The sequence below is a fragment of the Schistocerca cancellata genome, chromosome 5 (genome assembly GCF_023864275.1).
Source record: "Schistocerca cancellata isolate TAMUIC-IGC-003103 chromosome 5, iqSchCanc2.1, whole genome shotgun sequence".
NCBI classification, from domain to species: domain Eukaryota; kingdom Metazoa; phylum Arthropoda; class Insecta; order Orthoptera; family Acrididae; genus Schistocerca; species Schistocerca cancellata.
In genome coordinates, this window is record NC_064630.1 from 287,361,813 (window position 1) to 287,380,909 (window position 19,097).

Consider the following 19,097-nt stretch of genomic DNA (forward strand, 5'->3'; position numbering starts at 1 on the left):
AACAGCGTCTCTTCTGGACTCCTCACCATGCTGCTTGGACCCTATACGAGCGGAGTACTGATTTCAGTTAGTAAGAGCCGATGAGTGTGGCGCGTACCTCACGAAACCGTGAGATCTCAACAAGGCACTGGGCAAGCTGGTGCAGGCTCTGTAATGTTGTGGGCTGTGTTTACGTAGAATGGACTGGGTCCTCTCGTCCAAACGACCCGATAATTCACTGTATACAGAAATGTTCGTCTACATGTTGACCATTTGCAGCCATTCGTGAACTTCCTGTTCCGAAACATGTCACCGGGCCACAATTGTTCACGAGTGGTTTGAAGAACAATTCGGGAGTACGATTTGGTCACCAAAGTCACCCTACATCAATAACATTTATGGGACATAATCGAGATGTCATTTCGTCAAATAATTCATGCAACGACAACACTTTCACTATTATGGTGATCTATAGCAGCAGAATGAGTCGACATTTCTGCGGAGGAATTCCAACGAGATTTTGAGTCCATGTCACATCGAGCTGGAGGCCAAAAGGAGGTAGGACACAGTACTGAGTGGTGTCCTATGACTTTTGTCACCTCACTGTATAGCCCTCACCGCGCATAAAAAGGTACTATTTCGGGATTCATACCACCTGAACTATTGGTGATGAAAGGGTAGATGCTAGTGTTTTTTATAGCCCTTGGGTTAGGGACCGCTTGTATACTGAAAAGAAGGATCGTCCTAGTGTCACTAACCTACATTACAGAATCAATGTACGAATACATTCGTAGCAAAGCCGAACCGTGAATTCCAAGACCTTTTTGCACAAAAAGCGGCTGAAAATTTTACCATATATGTAAGATGCCGATCTCGAATAGCTCAGAAAATTTTTTTTTCATCTTTATCACTTTGCGAGATAAAGAGTTTCGAAGCTACCCTAGTTGTAAACGTAGATTACACACTTAAAATGCGGTGTGAGATGAAAGCGTCTGCAAAGTGTCTCCGTTGTCATCATAAGGGTTCTGAGAACTTCATGTTGCAGTACTCACATCAAAATTTTTGTAATCTTGAAATACTTTCTCAGAAGTAAAATTGGTTTTGTGTTACTGCAATTTCTTGTAAGTAAAGTAACAAAATTTTACTGACCCTAACATTCGTATGAATGGAAGTTGCAGCAGGTAAAAGAAAAGAACCAGCGGAGAAATTCCGCTATCAGAGCAAAATACGGCGAAGAAGCTCCTGTTTAAGAGACTCTGACTAAAAAGTTGGGTACCACCTGCCTCGTTCCACCTTCCTCAGCACCTTCAAAATTTATCCCGAAACTTCCGGTATGTGATCATATTTGCTCTCTTTTATGCAGAGAGAGGAGGAGAGAGTGGCAGTGAGAAAGAGACAGAAAAGTAATAAATGAAACAAGACAGTAAACAGCGGTTATGCCGTAGAAAGTGCAACGCAATCTATAGCAGTGTAAGAGAAATAGGGACAGTTACAATGTAACATAGTTGATAATGATAGAACAGTGCTAGGAAAAGAGTGAATGAGATATTGTCAGTAGGAGTGGAATAGAGAGACGTAGAAAGTGGTATTTAGTAGGAGCCATTGATAATTAGAGACAGAGTCTATGACAACGAGGAATAGAAGGATAGTGACAGTTAGAAGACACAGCAGCGGCGGGGAGGAATAGATAACAGCAGTAAGAGGGAGCAAAAGGAAGACAGTTAGAGGGAGAAGAGACAGTAATAGTAGGGTAGAACGAAGGCGACTGTGGCTGTGGGACGACGCAATGACAGAGTCACTTAGAGATAATGAAAATTAGTTGTGCTGAGTGAGTGAATGGCAATGGGCAAGTGGGAGTGGATGGGTATGACCGACTGACAGTGATACATCTAGTGGTGCGAGTGAGTTACATTTAGGGGAGCATGTGGGAGTAAGAGGTGAGTTATACACTCCTGGAAATTGAAATAAGAACACCGTGAATTCATTGTCCCAGGAAGGGGAAACTTTATTGACACATTCCTGGGGTCAGATAAATCTCATGATCACACTGACAGAACCACAGGCACATAGACACAGGCAACAGAGCATGCACAATGTCGGCACTAGTACAGTGTATATCCACCTTTCGCAGCAATGCAGGCTGCTATTCTCCCATGGAGACGATCGTAGAGATGCTGGATGTAGTCCTGTGGAACGGCTTGCCATGCCATTTCCACCTGGCGCCTCAGTTGGACCAGCGTTCGTGCTGGACGTGCAGACCGCGTGAGACGACGCTTCATCCAGTCCCAAACATGCTCAATGGGGGACAGATCCGGAGATCTTGCTGGCCAGGGTAGTTGACTTACACCTTCTAGAGCACGTTGGGTGGCACGGGATACATGCAGACGTGCATTGTCCTGTTGGAACAGCAAGTTCCCTTGCCGGTCTAGGAATGGTAGAACGATGGGTTCGATGACGGTTTGGATGTACCGTGCACTATTCAGTGTCCCCTCGACGATCACCAGTGGTGTACGGCCAGTGTAGGAGATCGCTCCCCACACCATGATGCCGGGTGTTGGCCCTGTGTGCCTCGGTCGTATGCAGTCCTGATTGTGGCGCTCACCTGCACGGCGCCAAACACGCATACGACCATCATTGGCACCAAGGCAGAAGCGACTCTCATCGCTGAAGACGACACGTCTCCATTCGTCCCTCCATTCACGCCTGTCGCGACACCACTGGAGGCGGGCTGCACGATGTTGGGGCGTGAGCGGAAGACGGCCTAACGGTGTGCGGGACCGTAGCCCAGCTTCATGGAGACGGTTGCGAATGGTCCTCGCCGATACCCCAGGAGCAACAGTGTCCCTAATTTGCTGGGAAGTGGCGGTGCGGTCCCCTACGGCACTGCGTAGGATCCTACGGTCTTGGCGTGCATCCGTGCGTCGTTGCGGTCCGGTCCCAGGTCGACGGGCACGTGCACTTCCGCCGACCACTGGCGACAACATCGATGTACTGTGGAGACCTCACGCCCCACGTGTTGAGCAATTCGGCGGTACGTCCACCCGGCCTCCCGCATGCCCACTATACGCCCTCGCTCAAAGTCCGTCAGCTGCACATGCGGTTCACGTCCACGCTGTCGCGGCATGCTACCAGTGTTAAAGACTGCGATGGAGCTCCGTATGCCACGGCAAACTGGCTGACACTGACGGCGGAGGTGCACAAATGCTGCGCAGCTAGTGCCATTCGACGGCCAACACCGCGGTTCCTGGTGTGTCCGCTGTGCCGTGCGTGTGATCATTGCTTGTACAGCCCTCTCGCAGTGTCCGGAGCAAGTATGGTGGGTCTGACACACCGGTGTCAATGTGTTCTTTTTTCCATTTCCAGGAGTGTATGTTAAAAAACGATGTCGAATACGTTCGCATGCCACATTCTTTGAAAATATTTTAAACTGACGATAAAGCTAGAATGAAAGAGCAGCTACCCCACTTTTCAGTCAGTCTTTTGAAAAGGAGTCTATTCGTCCAGCTAGTTCTTATTACTACACTGCACTCACAAACTTCGGAAATCAAAATTTCATTTGCTATGCTTCTTGGTGATGCAGTTTTACTGGCCAGCGGTGTATTTGTGGACGCGTCTGTAGCACGCCATCTTCGTGGTGTAGCAATTTTAATGGTCAGTAGTGTATGTTGAAAAAACGATGTCGAGTATGTTCGCATGCCAAAATTTTTTTAAAAATTTTAAACTGCTGAGAAAGCTAGAATTAGGGAGCAGCTACTCCACTTTTCAGTCAGTCTTTTGAAATGGAGTATATTCGTCCCGCTAGTTCTTATTACTATGATGTACACACTCATTTCGGTAAGCTAAATTTCATTGCTATGTTACTTGGTGATGCAGTTTTACTGGCCAGCTTTGTATGTGTGGACGGATGCCAATGTCGGTAAAAGAAGGTGGTGTCTAGCGTAAGCAAAGTACACTGAATACCTGCAACATATAGGCTAATATCATCACATAACCTTTGATAAATATACGTATGTAAAACTGTTAACTCCCTTAGCTAAGTTATGAAACGGATCTAAGTTAATGCTACAGTGAATTCACTGGAAACAAATTCATTAGCTGCCGGTAATTCTACATTCTATGGGGCTCATCTCCGAAATCCTCTCCGAACGACTTGCAGAGCAGGGAAGCCATAGGAAGTTGCTGGTGTTGGTAGGCGACAATTCTGCAGCGATTATCCGCCGCGTTAGGCTGCAGTCAGGACAACAGTTCTGGCCACGGGTCATACGGCACTAATGCTGCAGCATCTGGCTCCAGCGACGCACTTTTTGCGTCCTAGTGGGTAAACGCTTGGACGGCATACTGAGGCGATCCAAGCGGCGTCTAATCAGCTCGTTAGCTTTTATGGTTCAATTACCAGCGCCTGGCCGGTGGCAAAGCAGCGCCTTTATCTCGTTAGGACCTGTGGCTGGCTTTCCACCCGCCTCGCGTCCCTAGTACGAAGCAGTAGACGGCGGGGTGGCTGTATCGGACGCTGCTAGCTGCTGTGGGTCCCGCCACCATAAAATCAGTCTCTCCCGCCAGGGTTTCACGATTTGGTGGCTTTATTCCCTTCGACACTGTAAGCGTCAATCGAATTTGTATTTGATGTAAAAAAGCTGTAACTTTCAGGGTCTGTCGTTGAACGAAAGGTTGGTGGCTACTGTTGGCAACGATGAGAAATACGATGACAGAGGTAAAACGTTTAGTGATTACTTGCACTACTTTACTTAACTTGTACACGTCTTTAACCCTGGAACACTAATGCCTCTGTAGCTATGCCAAGTATTAACGATCAGTAAATTTTCATGTAGGAATTTAAATGGATTATACGAGGGTAATCCTCAAAGTAAGGTCTCCTATTCTTTTGTAAGTACATAGACCTGTTATTTCTACATTGGCTTACATCAGTTTACAGCTTCAACATTTAGCTATTTTTCGACCTAGCCACCATTTCTACCAATCATTTTTGAAGACGCTGTGGCAGTTTTTGTATGCCCATGTCATACCAGCTCGCCGCCATGCTGTTATGAACCTCATCTTGCACCTCGTCGTCGGAGCTGAATCGCTTTCCGGCCAAATGTTCTATTAACCTAGGGAACAGGTGATACTCACTGGGCGCCAAGTCAGGTCTATAGGGTGGGTGGGAGATTATGGCCCACTGAAACTGTTGAACGAGAGCAGCCGTTAGCCGAACGATGTGTGAGTGAGCGTTTTCATGGAGAATGTGTACGCTTTTGCTCAACATTCCGCTTCTCCGGTTCTGAATTACCAGTTTGAGTCTTTTTCAGAGCCTCACAGTACCAGTCAGCGTTAATTGTGGTCCCAGTGGGCATAAAGTCGACCAACAATACCGTTTTCCGATCCCAAAAAACGGTTGTCATGACTTTACCTGCAGACTGTGTTTGTCTGAATTTCCGTGGATTTGGGGAAGAAGGATGCCACCATTGGCGTGATTATTGCTTGGTCTCAGGTGTAATATGGCATGCTCAGGTTTCGTCATCCGTGACAATTGTGTCCAGAAGTTGTCCTGTTCTACTGCAAGGCAGTGAAGAAATGCGCGGGAAGCATCAATTCGTTGCCGCATGTGGTCCTCAGTCTGCATGCGTGGCACCCATCTTACGCACACCTTCCGGTAGTTCAATGTTTCCGTTTAATTTCTGAGAGCGGTGCTTCGGGAAACCTCAGGAACTAACGCGCAGAGATCATCCAGGGCGATCCAGCGATCTTCACGCATGCTTTACTCAGCCTTCAATACTGTCTCCTCAGAAATTGACGGTCTCCCGCTCCTTTGTTCGTCGTGAATTTCAGTCCGACCAACTGCAAACTTTCTACACTTGTGTCTTCATTGTTACATGAAAACGAGGAACATAGTGCACAAATAACTTACGAGAAAACAGCTGGGTGAAGTCGCCCACAGCCGCCGATATTTCGACAGGAGCACGCCCTACCATTTTCAAGACATAACTGCAGCAAGTAACCGCTGTGAAAGCGAATTTAAAACTTCAGCTTTCAGGTAAACTCTGTAAAGATAGCACTCTCTCTCTCTCTCTCTCTGTCTCTCTCTCTCTCTCTCTCTCTCTCTCTCTCTCTCTCTCTCTCACGAGCATACACACACCCACACGCTGCAAGCATTAGCGCTATCGCCTATCACAAACCAAAGACGATCGACGTCAGAAGTTACCGATAGTGAAATGAATAGTCATTGGATCACTTCGCATAGACTCTAACCCTCTGGTTTTTGACAAATATCGGAGTAGAATTCCATGCAGATTTTATAAGGTTACTTCCCAATTATTTTCAGCAGTTTCCTTATTAACTCTCTCCCAATATCTGGAATTTCATGTCAGAATTTTCGTTTTGTTATACGCCTAGGATGACAGGTGCCAAGACAACGTTTTACAATGGCCGATTGGCTCGGCTGTTGTAAGCATGTGTTCCGTGCACCGGTCCTTCACAGTCCTGTTAGTCTGACCAATACATGATATGCCAAAACTGGAAGGAAAACGACAGTCACCGGTCTTACGCAAACCATCTAACCTAAAAAGACCCTGATCCTAGATGTTGGTCGAAAAATACACTTCACATGATATTTCCGCAATATATGACCAATCCTGTTCGAAATGCTCAGTCAGGAAGGCAAAAGTGGCGACCTTGGTATTATCATCACTCACCCGGGGCACAGTTGGTCGATAGCGCAACGCACGTCTAATCTGTCTTTCACTATAACTGTTCTCACGAGAAGTGACTTCGAGTCCGGCAAACTCACCTGAAAAACGCTCAAGGTCCGATACGACATGGGCCCTGTGAACCAATGTATGAAGTAACCGTTCACGTTGAGCCGGATGGTGACGACTATCAGCCTTTCGATACAAGTCAGTATGAGTTGGCTTTCTATAAACGGTATGCCCTAACGTACCATTCAGTTTCCTTCAGTCCAACACATTAAGGAAGGGAAGGCAGCCATCGTTTTTTGCTTCCATCGCCAAACGAATATTCGACTGGTTTGAATTTAAGTGTTGCATAAAGTCGTTCAAATTCTCACTCCCATAGTTCCTACCGGCGCTTAGAGACCTAACTACAAAATGCACAACAGAAGAGTTGCACCAAACCGTACGGCACAAACCCTAAATATCTGCAGATGATCTATACTGCCTGCACAAACGATACGATAATAATCAACTGGCGCATTAAGCTGTCTACCCCCCCCCCCCCCCTCTGGGTTATGGTTTTTGTTTATGGTGAGGTATTATGGGACCAAACTGCTGAGGTCATCGGTCCCTAATCCTACACACTACTTAATCTAACTTAAACTAACTTACGGAATGGACAACACACACCCATGCCCGAGGGAGAACTCGAACCTCCGACGGGGATAGTTGCACGGACCGTGACAAGGCGCTCTAGACCACGTGGCTACCCCTCGCGGCTCGGTAATGATTCGGTACCTCGATGACCTTCATAAATTCTTCTTCGTTAATAAATACATTCTTTCGGAACTGCAGCCCAGTATGGTCGCAGAGCAAGTCCTGGCCCCAAAAACTGGTACGCCTGTCAACACAAATTATTCAGAGTAACCCTCCTCAATAGTTACGGGGGACTTGGACTTAAAAATCCAATAATCGACTGCGCGGTAATTCTTCTGAAAGGGGAGTGCGAAATCATCAGTTATACTAACATCACCATAATGAAGAACTTCTGCGTATCCTTGAAGCATACAGTGGATCCATCGCGACTCCAGATGTTTTTACTAATGTTTGTACCACACTAAGTTGCGTCTGCTGCAAAGTACTGAAACGAAGGGGTGAGGGAGTGCTTCACAGTTTCATGTTATTCATACACAACAAATGCTTTGTCCTCTTCCGCTGCACACGTAGCAACCAAGTTCCCACAGCTCACTTAGCCAGGGCGTGGATCAACGTCTTACCTCGAATGACACCCATTTCAGTTCGAGTATGGTTGTATGAAGTGTTCACCAACAGCGTGCCTACGCGTAAGAAGATGAACCGGGCCAACCTTGCACAGTATCTTCTCTGAAACCAGTGTCGAATTCCTGATACCATCCAACAGCAATTTTTCTATCGGGACCAGACAGAGATGTCGAACTGGTACGAAGGAAGTGGCTGTCGTTACTACGACGGCTTGTCACACAGTCACATCATCGTGTTTGTTACCCTACGACGGTGAATTCTTCCCGTCCGCCAAACATTACAGCACTCTTTGGTTTGAAGGAAACTTACCGAATGCATGTCCCGATTTACAAGACTTAAGGCTCCACCTTATGATTCATATGTAACGAATCGATTTTTAGTGGCTGGCCTGATGCAGCCGCCACGAAATCCTGTCTTGTGCCAACCTCTTCATCTCAGAGGAGCACTTAGACGCGACGTCTTCATTTATTAGTTAGATGTATCCAATTCGTTGTCTTCCCGTACAATTTATATCTTATAACTTACCTCCAGTACCATGGCATATAGTCCCTGGTGCCTTAACATATGTGCTACCATTCTACCCCTTTTTGCGTTCATTCGATACGTTTCTTTCTTCACGAAATCAGCGAATAATATTTTGACTTCTTATCTTATTAGGCCACCTAATTTTCAACATCCTTCTATAGCAATACATCTCAAACGCTTCTATTATCTCCTTCTCGAGTTCTCTCATTGCCATGTCGCTATCATGTTTGTTGCTAGCAGACGTTTCATGGGCAGCAGAGTCCTCCTTGCTTATACCAATTTGCACTTTATGCCTGTCTTGTTTCTTCGGTGATGTATTATTTCGCTTCTAGGGTAACAGAATTACTTCGTCTACCTCCGTGTCACCTGTTTTTATTTTAATTTTGCCGGTAATATCATTTCAGCTTTTCCTCATTACTTTCTTCTGTTTACACTAGATCCATAACCTGTACCCACTAGACTGTTCAGTCAGTAAACTCGTCCTGCAATTCTTCTCCTCTTTCGGCACTGTGCTCTCACCGAGACTTATTATTAATAACCTTTAACCCTGAATTTTAATCCTACTCTTGAAAACTTTGTTTTCGTCATTGCTTTACTGATGGAAAGGTACAACAGTAAGGGTGTAAGGGCGACATATCTTCCACCCTAAGTAATCCGAGCACTTCGTTCTTGGTCGTCTATCTAATCTGTAATTTCCGTCGTTCCCCAGGGCTTAGTAGTATTTCTTCTAAGAATTTGGAACATATTACGGGATTTTACATCGTCAAACCCTTTTAAATCGAAAACGTGAGTCAACATGTTTGATGTTTCTCAAGCTTTGATTCTCTTACCGAATAGTACGTAAGAACAGGCTGTCTGATGCTCGTCATCATCCTCATTTTCCGTTCCATTCTTTGGTATATAAATATACCTTTCCTAAATTAATAAGCAATATAATGTCCACATTTTAATCAACGACCAATCCCATTCAGTCTCCATCCCATTCACTACAAACAGTCTCCTACCACCATTCTACAAATTACAGAGAAGAATTAACGGCTTTAAATTTTGTATTTTATTAGTTACCTTACATGATGCATTTGGTCTGTAAGGCCAGTGACTTAAACAGCAATAGGGGTGCTACACAGATTCAGGAAGTAGCTGAGTACCAGATATTGCCAGGGTTTGTATTTATACCAATCCTCTATTAGTCCAGCTCCTCCTTCCTCCTCTCTGTGTCCATCGCCTCCTCCCTTTTTCTCTGTCCGTCTCGTCAATCACTCCCTATCTGTCCATCTCCTCCACTTCCTCTCTCTGTCGTTATACTCCTCCTCCGGCTGTTCATTTCGTTTTCCCCGTTTCTCTGGATAGCTCTTCCTCCTCGTGTCTTTGTCCATCTCCTCTTTCCTTTCTATTTCCATCTCCTCCCCACCCATCTCTGTGTCCATTTACGCATTCCCTCTCTCCTTCCCTTGATGTGTATGAAATTTGGCTGACATCCTTGCAGTGTTTAGGGTGAGCATTTCACCGATGCCTCGGCCCACGTATGCACATTTCAGATATATTACACAAGTTTTTAACATACATCACATGCATTTGTACACATATTTAACCTGTATTTTTAGAGAAATTTGCATCGAAATTAAATTTTAACACAGCTCATTAATTATGCTGTCGTATCTCCTGAACTACGTGATGTGCAAAGACATTTTGCAGGTACATCCAGTGGCAATGTGGATACTGTCTGCGAAATGGGTTGTGAATAGAGACTATATTAAAAAAATTATAAAGTAAAGCGCCGTTCATGATGTGACAGTTTTTCACTCATCTCAATATTTGACGTCGTATTCCTTAAACAATGTGTCGCACAATGAAATATTTTGTAGATACAGTCAGCGGGAAATGATGATACTGTTTGCGAAAAGTGTTGCAAATAAAAACTTTAAACGACGCGGCAGTTTTTACGCACCTCGTTGTTTATGACACCATATATCCTAAACTATGGGTCCACAGTGATATAATTCGGCAGATACCTTTAGCGGTATATGTGAATACTATCTGAGAACTGCGTCGAATATAGGTAGTAGCAAAGACGTAATAAGTTAAATCGTCACCCATAATGCGACAGTTTTACTGCGTGAACAGTGACAATGTAGTAAGCGATTAAGATTTTTCCTTTTTTGCTTCCACCATTTTGTGGGGTCTTATGCGAGAAACAGTTTTGTAATAGTTTAAAATTGCGTGTAAGGTTGCTGCAAGTGTCTAAGAGCTCACGTTCTCAAATACTGCATAACTGAAGTATGGGAATTCACCTGTCGTGGGCTACACTGCTTTTCCTCCGCCACCTCAAACCCTTTGATAGGAAGGTGGTTCTTACCACTACAGCGGTGATTTCAAAACAGCAAGCAGTATGTGTACCACGTTTAGTTGAAATCGATGCAGTGGTTTAGGAGGAATTGTGGAACACACATGCACCTATTTTATAATATGTAGAGATTGAGCTTATTAAGTTACATAAGCGTTATTTCGTACCGTTGGAACAGGAGATTACTTTAATTTCATCTCCATAAAGCCACGTCGACAAGAGTACCAACTGACACTGATGTAAAGACTGCCGTGTCGATGGATTGTGGATGTACCTTTCAACAAAATAAACGTGGCACATTCGGTACAGCACCTGCCAGCGAAAGGCTAACGTGCCTTGTTCAAGTCCCGGTCCTGCACACAGTTTGTTTTCTTCCTGGGTATTTCATATCAGAGGAAGCTCTGCTGCAGTATGAATGTTCATTCTCGAATTAGCTCTATTTGTTTGTTAATGAACTCCAAAACGCAGTAGAAAACGACACATTGGTTTCGGTCTTGCGTAAGACTTTCGACTCTGTGTCAGAGTCGTTAAGTGAAAGAAATACGAGTGCACTGGGTATGTGAGTGTAATCAGGATTTACTACCCGTCGTTATTAGTGGAAGAACGAGGCAGAGAGATGTGAAGGCAATTTCTGGAGCACCGAAAGAAAACGTTATAGAGCAGTTACTGTTTATTGTAAACATAAACGATTTATTGGACAACGTTGGAAAGGGCGAGCCTGTTCAAGGACGAAGGACGGTGCTGCTGTCTATAGCAAGGCTGCAACGCCGAAACCGTAGCGAAATCCAGGAAGCCCTTCAGAGGCTTCACAACTGCTGCAGGAAATGACGTTTGATCCCTAGCATAAAAATGAATGTAACAACTCGCGTTTAAGTAGGGGTAGAGATCTGTTAATGATTCTTTATAGTACTAGCGGTAAGTCTTTGATATCAGGAACAAAGTTGAAATACTTAGGAGCGACAGTTCGGAGCGATTTACCGCGAGTTAAGTATTATTTCATCGCAAAAAAGAAATTTAAGCACTTACTTTTTGTTATTTTGTCATTTACACGTGTGCAATCATACCAGGCATTAAAATAACGGTCCCCACGTGGAACAGAGATCCCTTACACCGTCAATGATGTGAACCATCGTGTGGTAACTCGTTGAGAAGGGCATTGCACCAACAGTCCATGCTGAGTCGATGGTAAAAATGCACCATCATTTGACACATTGGGTATGTGGTGCGAATGCTTCCTGTGTCATCGGACAAGTCTAGCGATGAACACAGTGACAGATCATCTCTCTGAAGGGATCTCGAAACCGCCAGAGATGTGCAGACCTTGCTGCTGGAAGTTTGGCACATGAAATTAGAAACGCAAGTGCAAATATCAAAATTAATTAACGATTACTCTGCATGCTCTTTCACAACATTTTGAACATGACAATGATCGGCGCCAGCTGGGTTCCACGACAGTTCACACCGGGTTCCAAAGCACATCGGACCGAGACAGCAGCGCACATGTTGCATTTCAATCAGGCCGATCAAGATGACTTCATTACCACGGACGAGTCATGGAAATACCACTTAACCGGGAGACATGGAGCAAAGTACTTAATTCACAACGTCCTTAAAAGGTGAAAGTCCAAATATAATCATGTAGGTTGATATTTGGTGCTTTTTGGGACCGCCTCAGTGCAGTGCTAGCAGATCATGCTTTCGTATAGACCGTTTCATAATTTTAATATCGAAATTTCCGACGCTTTTGCGGGAGGTTGAACTAGGGAAATGTCTCGAGAGTAATTTTCTTATACATGAACGACGCAGCTCGTTCTCCATAGGACGGCCACACGTGCTGCTTCTCTGGGTTAGACGGCTTCAACTTACCCTGAGTATTCTCCTGACGAGTTACCCAATCATCTCCTCCGACATGAATTTCGGGGCAGAATGACCACGAGGTGATACGCGTCCCCGACTTTTACATCCAAGTTTAACGACAAGCCATCCACCACTGGGAAAATTGTGTAGCTTACTTGGGTTAAAGTGTAGAGAAAGAGTAACGCCATGACTGCGTACAAATGTCGTAACTAGATATTTTTGATGTGCAGACTGAAGCGACGATTAAAAATTTGCACCATGGCTGGGATTCAAACCTGGGACTCCCTATACAGACGCGCTAACCACTACACCACCCTTGTACAGTTGCTGTGCACTATTTCACGAGCTAGCCTAGCAGGCTTCCCTTCTCAGTCCAAATTCCCATCCACGCCTTAGCCCACTTGGTTTTCGCCCCAAACAGGAACAGGTTTATTTATTTAATTTTTTTGAAGTGGTAGTTATTATTTCTTCACTAACCCTCTTACAGCGCAATTATTGCACAAATTACCTGTAGGAATACCAAATGTCAGGCTGAGAATGTTTGGGCGAATCTCGTGCATCCAGTGATGTTTAAAGAACGACTTGATTTCACTGATAGAACCACATACTAGTCTGATGTTCCAGCCTGTTACCGAAGATATAGAGTGACAGTTTCATGAACCACTTTGAATGGTGAACACGATTAAGATGATGGGAGAGACAGCTCGACCATTCTGTACTCTGGATGAGGAAAGTGGCTCACAATGTTGTAGGGAAACATAATCGAAACGGCCGGCATAAGAAGGTGCCAGACGGATCGCATCACTGTTGCCGGCTTTCAACTGCGAAGCGATAATGGCTGCAAGAGAAAACAGTAGCCGTCTTCGAAGCTGTAACGGCACTGAGCTGTTGTCATAGAGAGGTTTACAAAATTACGTTACAGGAGTGACTGAGATCGGCTCGCGAAGCAGCCGCGCCCGGCCCGCTGCCAGGATCACCTCACGCTGACTCAACTACAAGGAGACATTGTTTTCACTTTCCCTCGTAACGTTGTCTCGAACCTCATGCTTAACAAGTTTCACCAATGATTTTATGGCCTTGCTGTCTGGATTATGCCGTGATTTTTAAGGACTTTGTCTCCATTCAGCTATCAATTATTTCAGGTATTTTCTTCCAGAATTAGGTCATTTATATTTGAGCTATTGTTAATTAGCACGGTACCAAAATGAGTCCACAATTTCTTTTGGTTTACATGTGTCCACCAAGTGCCTGCAGCTTGTCGTTTGTTCCAGACAAGTGCAGATGGGAACACCACTACCAGCACGCTGACTTTCGTCCCTATCGTGGAAGACAGCGGCAAAAAGGTCACGTGCCGCGCCGGCACGCCGCTCATTCCGGACAGCACGCTGGAGGACTCCTGGAAGCTCGACATCTTCCGTAAGTAAGCACGCTGCACTCAGATTTCAATGTGTGTGCTTTGGCGCCGTGTCTAATAATCTATATTCACATATTCATATCCGTAACAGGTATTAACAGAGTTTTGCAAGAACCATGGAAGATGGTACAAAGTCTTGCAGAAAATCTGTAAATATTACGTAGCAAGACATGAGACTGATAATAAGTGAAAATTGAAGAATATTTTTCCTTATGAATGAAAAAAAGCACGATGCTGCTGTAATATTCTCCAACATCCATTATTTTTACAAACTGATTTTCGATAGTTATGCCATCGTCAGATACAAAGATAAATATGTGAGCCAGTAAAATTTTTGTGGGATCGAAGACTTCAAAATATGACAACTACAGAGTACATTAGCTGATTTCCAAAGATATTAAATGTTAATGTTTAAAATTAGAGCAAGAGGGCTTATTCTAGTAAGCGTGAGATAGCAAAATTCGGTGACATGTCCCAAGGGCGTGACTGAACAATCAACCTTGGACTTGAAAATTCAGTATAACAAGTGACATTAGGCAAGTAAATTAAACTATTATATAAAGTAAAATTTTAACAAGGCACGGTAAATTTTTATAGTAACTGAAATATAAGGAAAAATGGGGCATGTGAGCAGGAGAAGTAATTTGCAAAATGGTCAGGATGGGATTATCACCTGTATCAACAGTTGGTGGTGGCGAGCAAGGGAACTATGTCTGATCTCTCAGAAGTAAGTTTGGGAAGTAGGCATACGCTTATAAATTCTCATTATTTCAAGGTAATTAAACTCCCTTCCCTTGTGGATGTTACGTAAGACTTCATATTGCAGCTTGTAACTGTGGCCTTCTTTACGCAGTCCTCTTTCCAAAGTCTCAAACTTGTATGACGTTCCTTCAGATAGGTGGATAGTGGCGTTCCATACTTGCCTATATAGAACTTGCAACAACTACAAGTGAATTTGTATAGTCTACTCCTTTCCAGAGCTGAATTGCTGTCTTTATCATCCGACCAAATTTGCTCAGTTGTATTGCGCACATAAAATGAATTTTTAAAATTTCTGCATTTAAGCTTTCCGACCACGTTCAGCGAGACTTTTCCTAAATATATAACCGTCCACCATTTCTTAAGGTCTTAAGGAGGAAGGATGAGCACATGCTAAAGAAGAGGAATACACGTTGTATATATATATTTTTTGTGCAGTATAGAGTCAACCAAGGCAGGATAGCAGTCATTCCTACATGCTATTCATATGACTGTATTTAATTTATTCATGAGAATGTGTATTAGGCTACGTATCATTGGATAAGAGGCAGGGTATTTGCTAGTCACTAGACGTTTTGCCAAAATAGTCTATAGTGTGTAATACTACACCAGTGTTAACGTGTTTTCTCATTCGTTGTATACAAAATATTCTATCAAGAACTGACGGAACAGTCAATTCATTCAATCGGTTTTGCGTTAAGGCTGCTTTCATGGGTACAAGATGTAGGTTGACAACCATTTATCTAGGAAGAAAATTAGGTTTTAACAACCTGTCCACGAAGAGGTAAATTAAGATGAATGTGGCAAAAATAAATGAAGGTAGTAAGGATATCTGTACTGTCGGAAACCTCTTGGTCGCCTTCTTCTGTTCATGCAAGGACACTTGAAGCTTTTCATTACTGACGACCAGTTGTTTCGTACCAAATATTCCACCACTGTCTGCCAAGAAACCTGCCCTTATATATCAGAGCTAGACACATTAAAGACGAATAATCACATGAACATTGCGACATTTTCACAAACGGCAACACAAGGCACAGGGTTAGAACCAAGTCGTCTTCTCAGGCGAGAGACGGCTTCGCGAACATGACGATGGCCACATCACTACGTAAAGGATTCAAGGAGAACGGATGTGGTATTGCATTCAGATTAGCACCTGGCGTGCTAGTGTGGCGTGCCACTGCATATACACCATTACCTCTGCTTCATATCACTGGTAAATTGGAAAATAGAAACTACACTGTCGACGTATTAAGGCCGGTGGATGTGCTCTATCTTCAAAGTCTCTGTGACAAGACAGTGGATGACGCATAGAGCCCATATTGTCCTAAACTAGATAGAGAGTGTGCTGCTAACCAAACTCCCATTAGCGCCAGGATACAGTGGCTGTAACACTGGTATTTCCAGCTATTTAAATGACTCCTACTGATATGTCACGATATTCGGTATCGAGTTTACAGAGAAATACTTGCTATTAAAAGCTGATGCTATGATGTCGGGAATCCTAGCGAACTGTGTCCTGACGACAACTCTCCTCTTGTACCTTATTGTTGGTACGACTCGTTGCAATGTATTCATAGACACTAAATCGCAGTTATAGCTTTGATGAGGGCCAAACTCTCTTACAACGCTCTTAACACCGACTCTGTTCGTCCCGTACAATTCCTAAAAGATTTCTGCTGTTCCTACAGTGCACAGCCGTAGCTTACAGTCTACGCTTCTTGCCCCTCGAAGGTCGTTCACACTAAAAAAACTACACAAGTATGTAAATGGAAAGTGGATGGGGGAGAAACGAAATAAAAGGGACTAATGATATCAACTGCATCGGGACTTTGCGCGGAATCAGCAGCGACAAGCGAAAATAAGTGTCGGACAGGGATTAGGAGCCGGTAGCGCTTGCTTACTAGACAGTTGCGCCCTGCTCCAACCCGACGTAGTGTTTATCGCAACTGTGAGGCAGGCCTCTAAGTAGACGCAACGTTTTTGAAAACCGTAACTACTCTTTTGGCCTCGTCAACGGTTTTCTGTACGGACTTCTGAATTGCGGGGCCACAGCGAGCTTTAAAAGAATAGGTAATCAATGGGATATTTCGAAATTTCATAAATTTACAGCTAATTTCCTCCCCAAACAGCAAAACTCATTTACTACTTTAAGTGTCATTTCCTGATCCAATGCCCTCAGCATCACCTGATTTATTTCGACTACATTTCATTATCCTCGTTTTGCTTTAGTTGATGTTTATCTCATATCTTCCGTTCAAGTCCCAGTACATTTCGTTCAGCTGCTCTTCCGGGTCCTGTGCTGTCTCCAACAGAATGACTTAATATCGTCGACAAACCTAAAATTTTTTATTTCTTCTCCATGGATTTTAATTTCTGTTCCACATTTTTGTTTGGTTTCCTTTACTGCTTGCTGAATATACAGACTGAATAACATCGGGGATGGGCTACAGCTCCATCTCACTCCCTTCTCAATCACTGCTTCCCTTCCATGCACCTCGACTCTTATAACTGCCATCTGGTTTATGTACAATTTGTAAATAGCCTTCTGCTACCTGTATTTCACACAAACCACTTTCCAAATTTTAAAGAGAGTATTCCAGTCAATACTGTCAAAAGTTTTTTTCTAAGCTACAAATGCTAGAAACGTAGGTTTGCCTTTCCTTAACCTATCTTGTAAGATAAGTCGCAGGGTCAGCATTGCCCTGCGAGTTCCAACTTTTCTACGGAATCCATACTGATCTTCCCCGAGGTCGCCTTCTACCAATGTTTCCATTCGTTTGTAGTATTAGTGTTATTATTTTAGAACGATGTCTTATTAAACTGATAGTCTGTAATTTTTACACCTGTCACCACCTGTTTTCTTCAGGATTGGATTAATTACAGCTTCGTTCAAGTCTGAAGGCATTTCGCGTGTCTCGAGCATCTTGCTCACCGGATGGAGGAGTTTTGTCGTGGCTGGCTCTTCCAAGGCTATCAGTAGTTCTACTTTAATGTTGTCTATTCCCGGGTCTTGTTTCGACTTAGGTCTCTCAGTACTCTGTCAAATTCTTCACGCAGTATGATAGCTCCCATTTGATCTTGTTCTAAGTCCTTTCCGTTTCCATAATATTGCCCTCAAGTTTGTTTTCCTTACATAGACCCTCTATATCCTTCTTCCAACTTCCTGCTTTCTCTTCTTTGCTTAGGACTGGTTTTCCATCTCAGCTCTTGATATTCATACAGCTGCTTCTCTCTTCTCCAAAGGTCTCTCTAACTTTCCTGTAGGCATTATCTATATTACCCCTAGCGATTTATGATTTCCATCCTTACAATTGTCCTCTAGCCGTCTTTGCTTGGCCGTTTTGCACTTCCTGTCGACTTCATTTCTAAGACGTTTGTATTCCTTTTCGCCTGCTTCATTTACTGTATTTCTATATACTTTTTTCTTTTATCAATTAAATTCAATATTTCTTCTGTTACCGAAGAATTTCTACTTGCCCTCGTCTTTTTGTCTACATGATTCTCTCCTGACTTCTCTATTTCATCTCGCAAAGCTAACCATTGTTCTTCTACTGTATTTCTTTCCCCTACTCTTGTCAAACGTTCCATAATGTCTTCTGTGAATCTTTCTACAACCTCTGGTTCTTTCGCTTTATCCAGGTCGTATCTGCTTACATTCCTACCTTTCTGCAGTTTCTTCAGTTTTAATCTACGGTTCATAACCAATAAATTTTGGTCAGAGTCCACATCTGCCCCTGGAAACATCTCACAATTTAAAATCTGGTTCCTAAATCTCTGTCTTTTCGTTATATAATGTATCTGAAACCTTCCAGTGCATTCAGGCCTCTTCCACATATACAACCCTCTTTCATGATTCTTAAACCAAGTGTTGGCTGTGATTAAGTTAAGCTATGAGCAAAATTCTACCAGACGGCTTCCTCTTTCACCCCTTATCCCCAGTCCATATTCATCTGCTACTTTTCCTTCTGTTCCCTTTCCAGCCATAGAATTACAGTCCCCATGATTATTAAATCTTCGTCTCCCTTAACTGTCTGAATAATTTCTTTTATCGCATCATACATTTCTTCAATCTTTTAATCACCTGCGGAGCTAGTTGGCATGTTAACTTGTACTACTGTGGAAGGCGTGGGCTTCGTGTCTATCTGGGCTACAGTATTGCGTTCACTATGCTGTTCGTAGTAGCTTATCAGCGTTTTTTAATTCATTATTAAACCTACTTCTGAATTACCCACATTTGATTTTGTATTTATAAGCCTGTATTCACCTGACC

The 19,097-nt window shown here is 43.6% G+C and overlaps 1 protein-coding gene across 1 annotated transcript in view; it reads left to right on the top strand.

Moving 5' to 3' along the window:
* The window catches only part of LOC126188498 (nephrin-like), a gene marked incomplete at its 3' end in the record, with an annotated part of 468,003 nt that overhangs the window by 361,482 nt on the left and 87,424 nt on the right, over positions 1-19,097 (top strand). Inside the window, exon 7 of the mRNA XM_049930102.1 lies at positions 13,923-14,067. Within this exon, the coding sequence (XP_049786059.1) occupies positions 13,923-14,067 (145 nt within the window). The remainder of the gene's footprint in view (positions 1-13,922; positions 14,068-19,097) is intronic.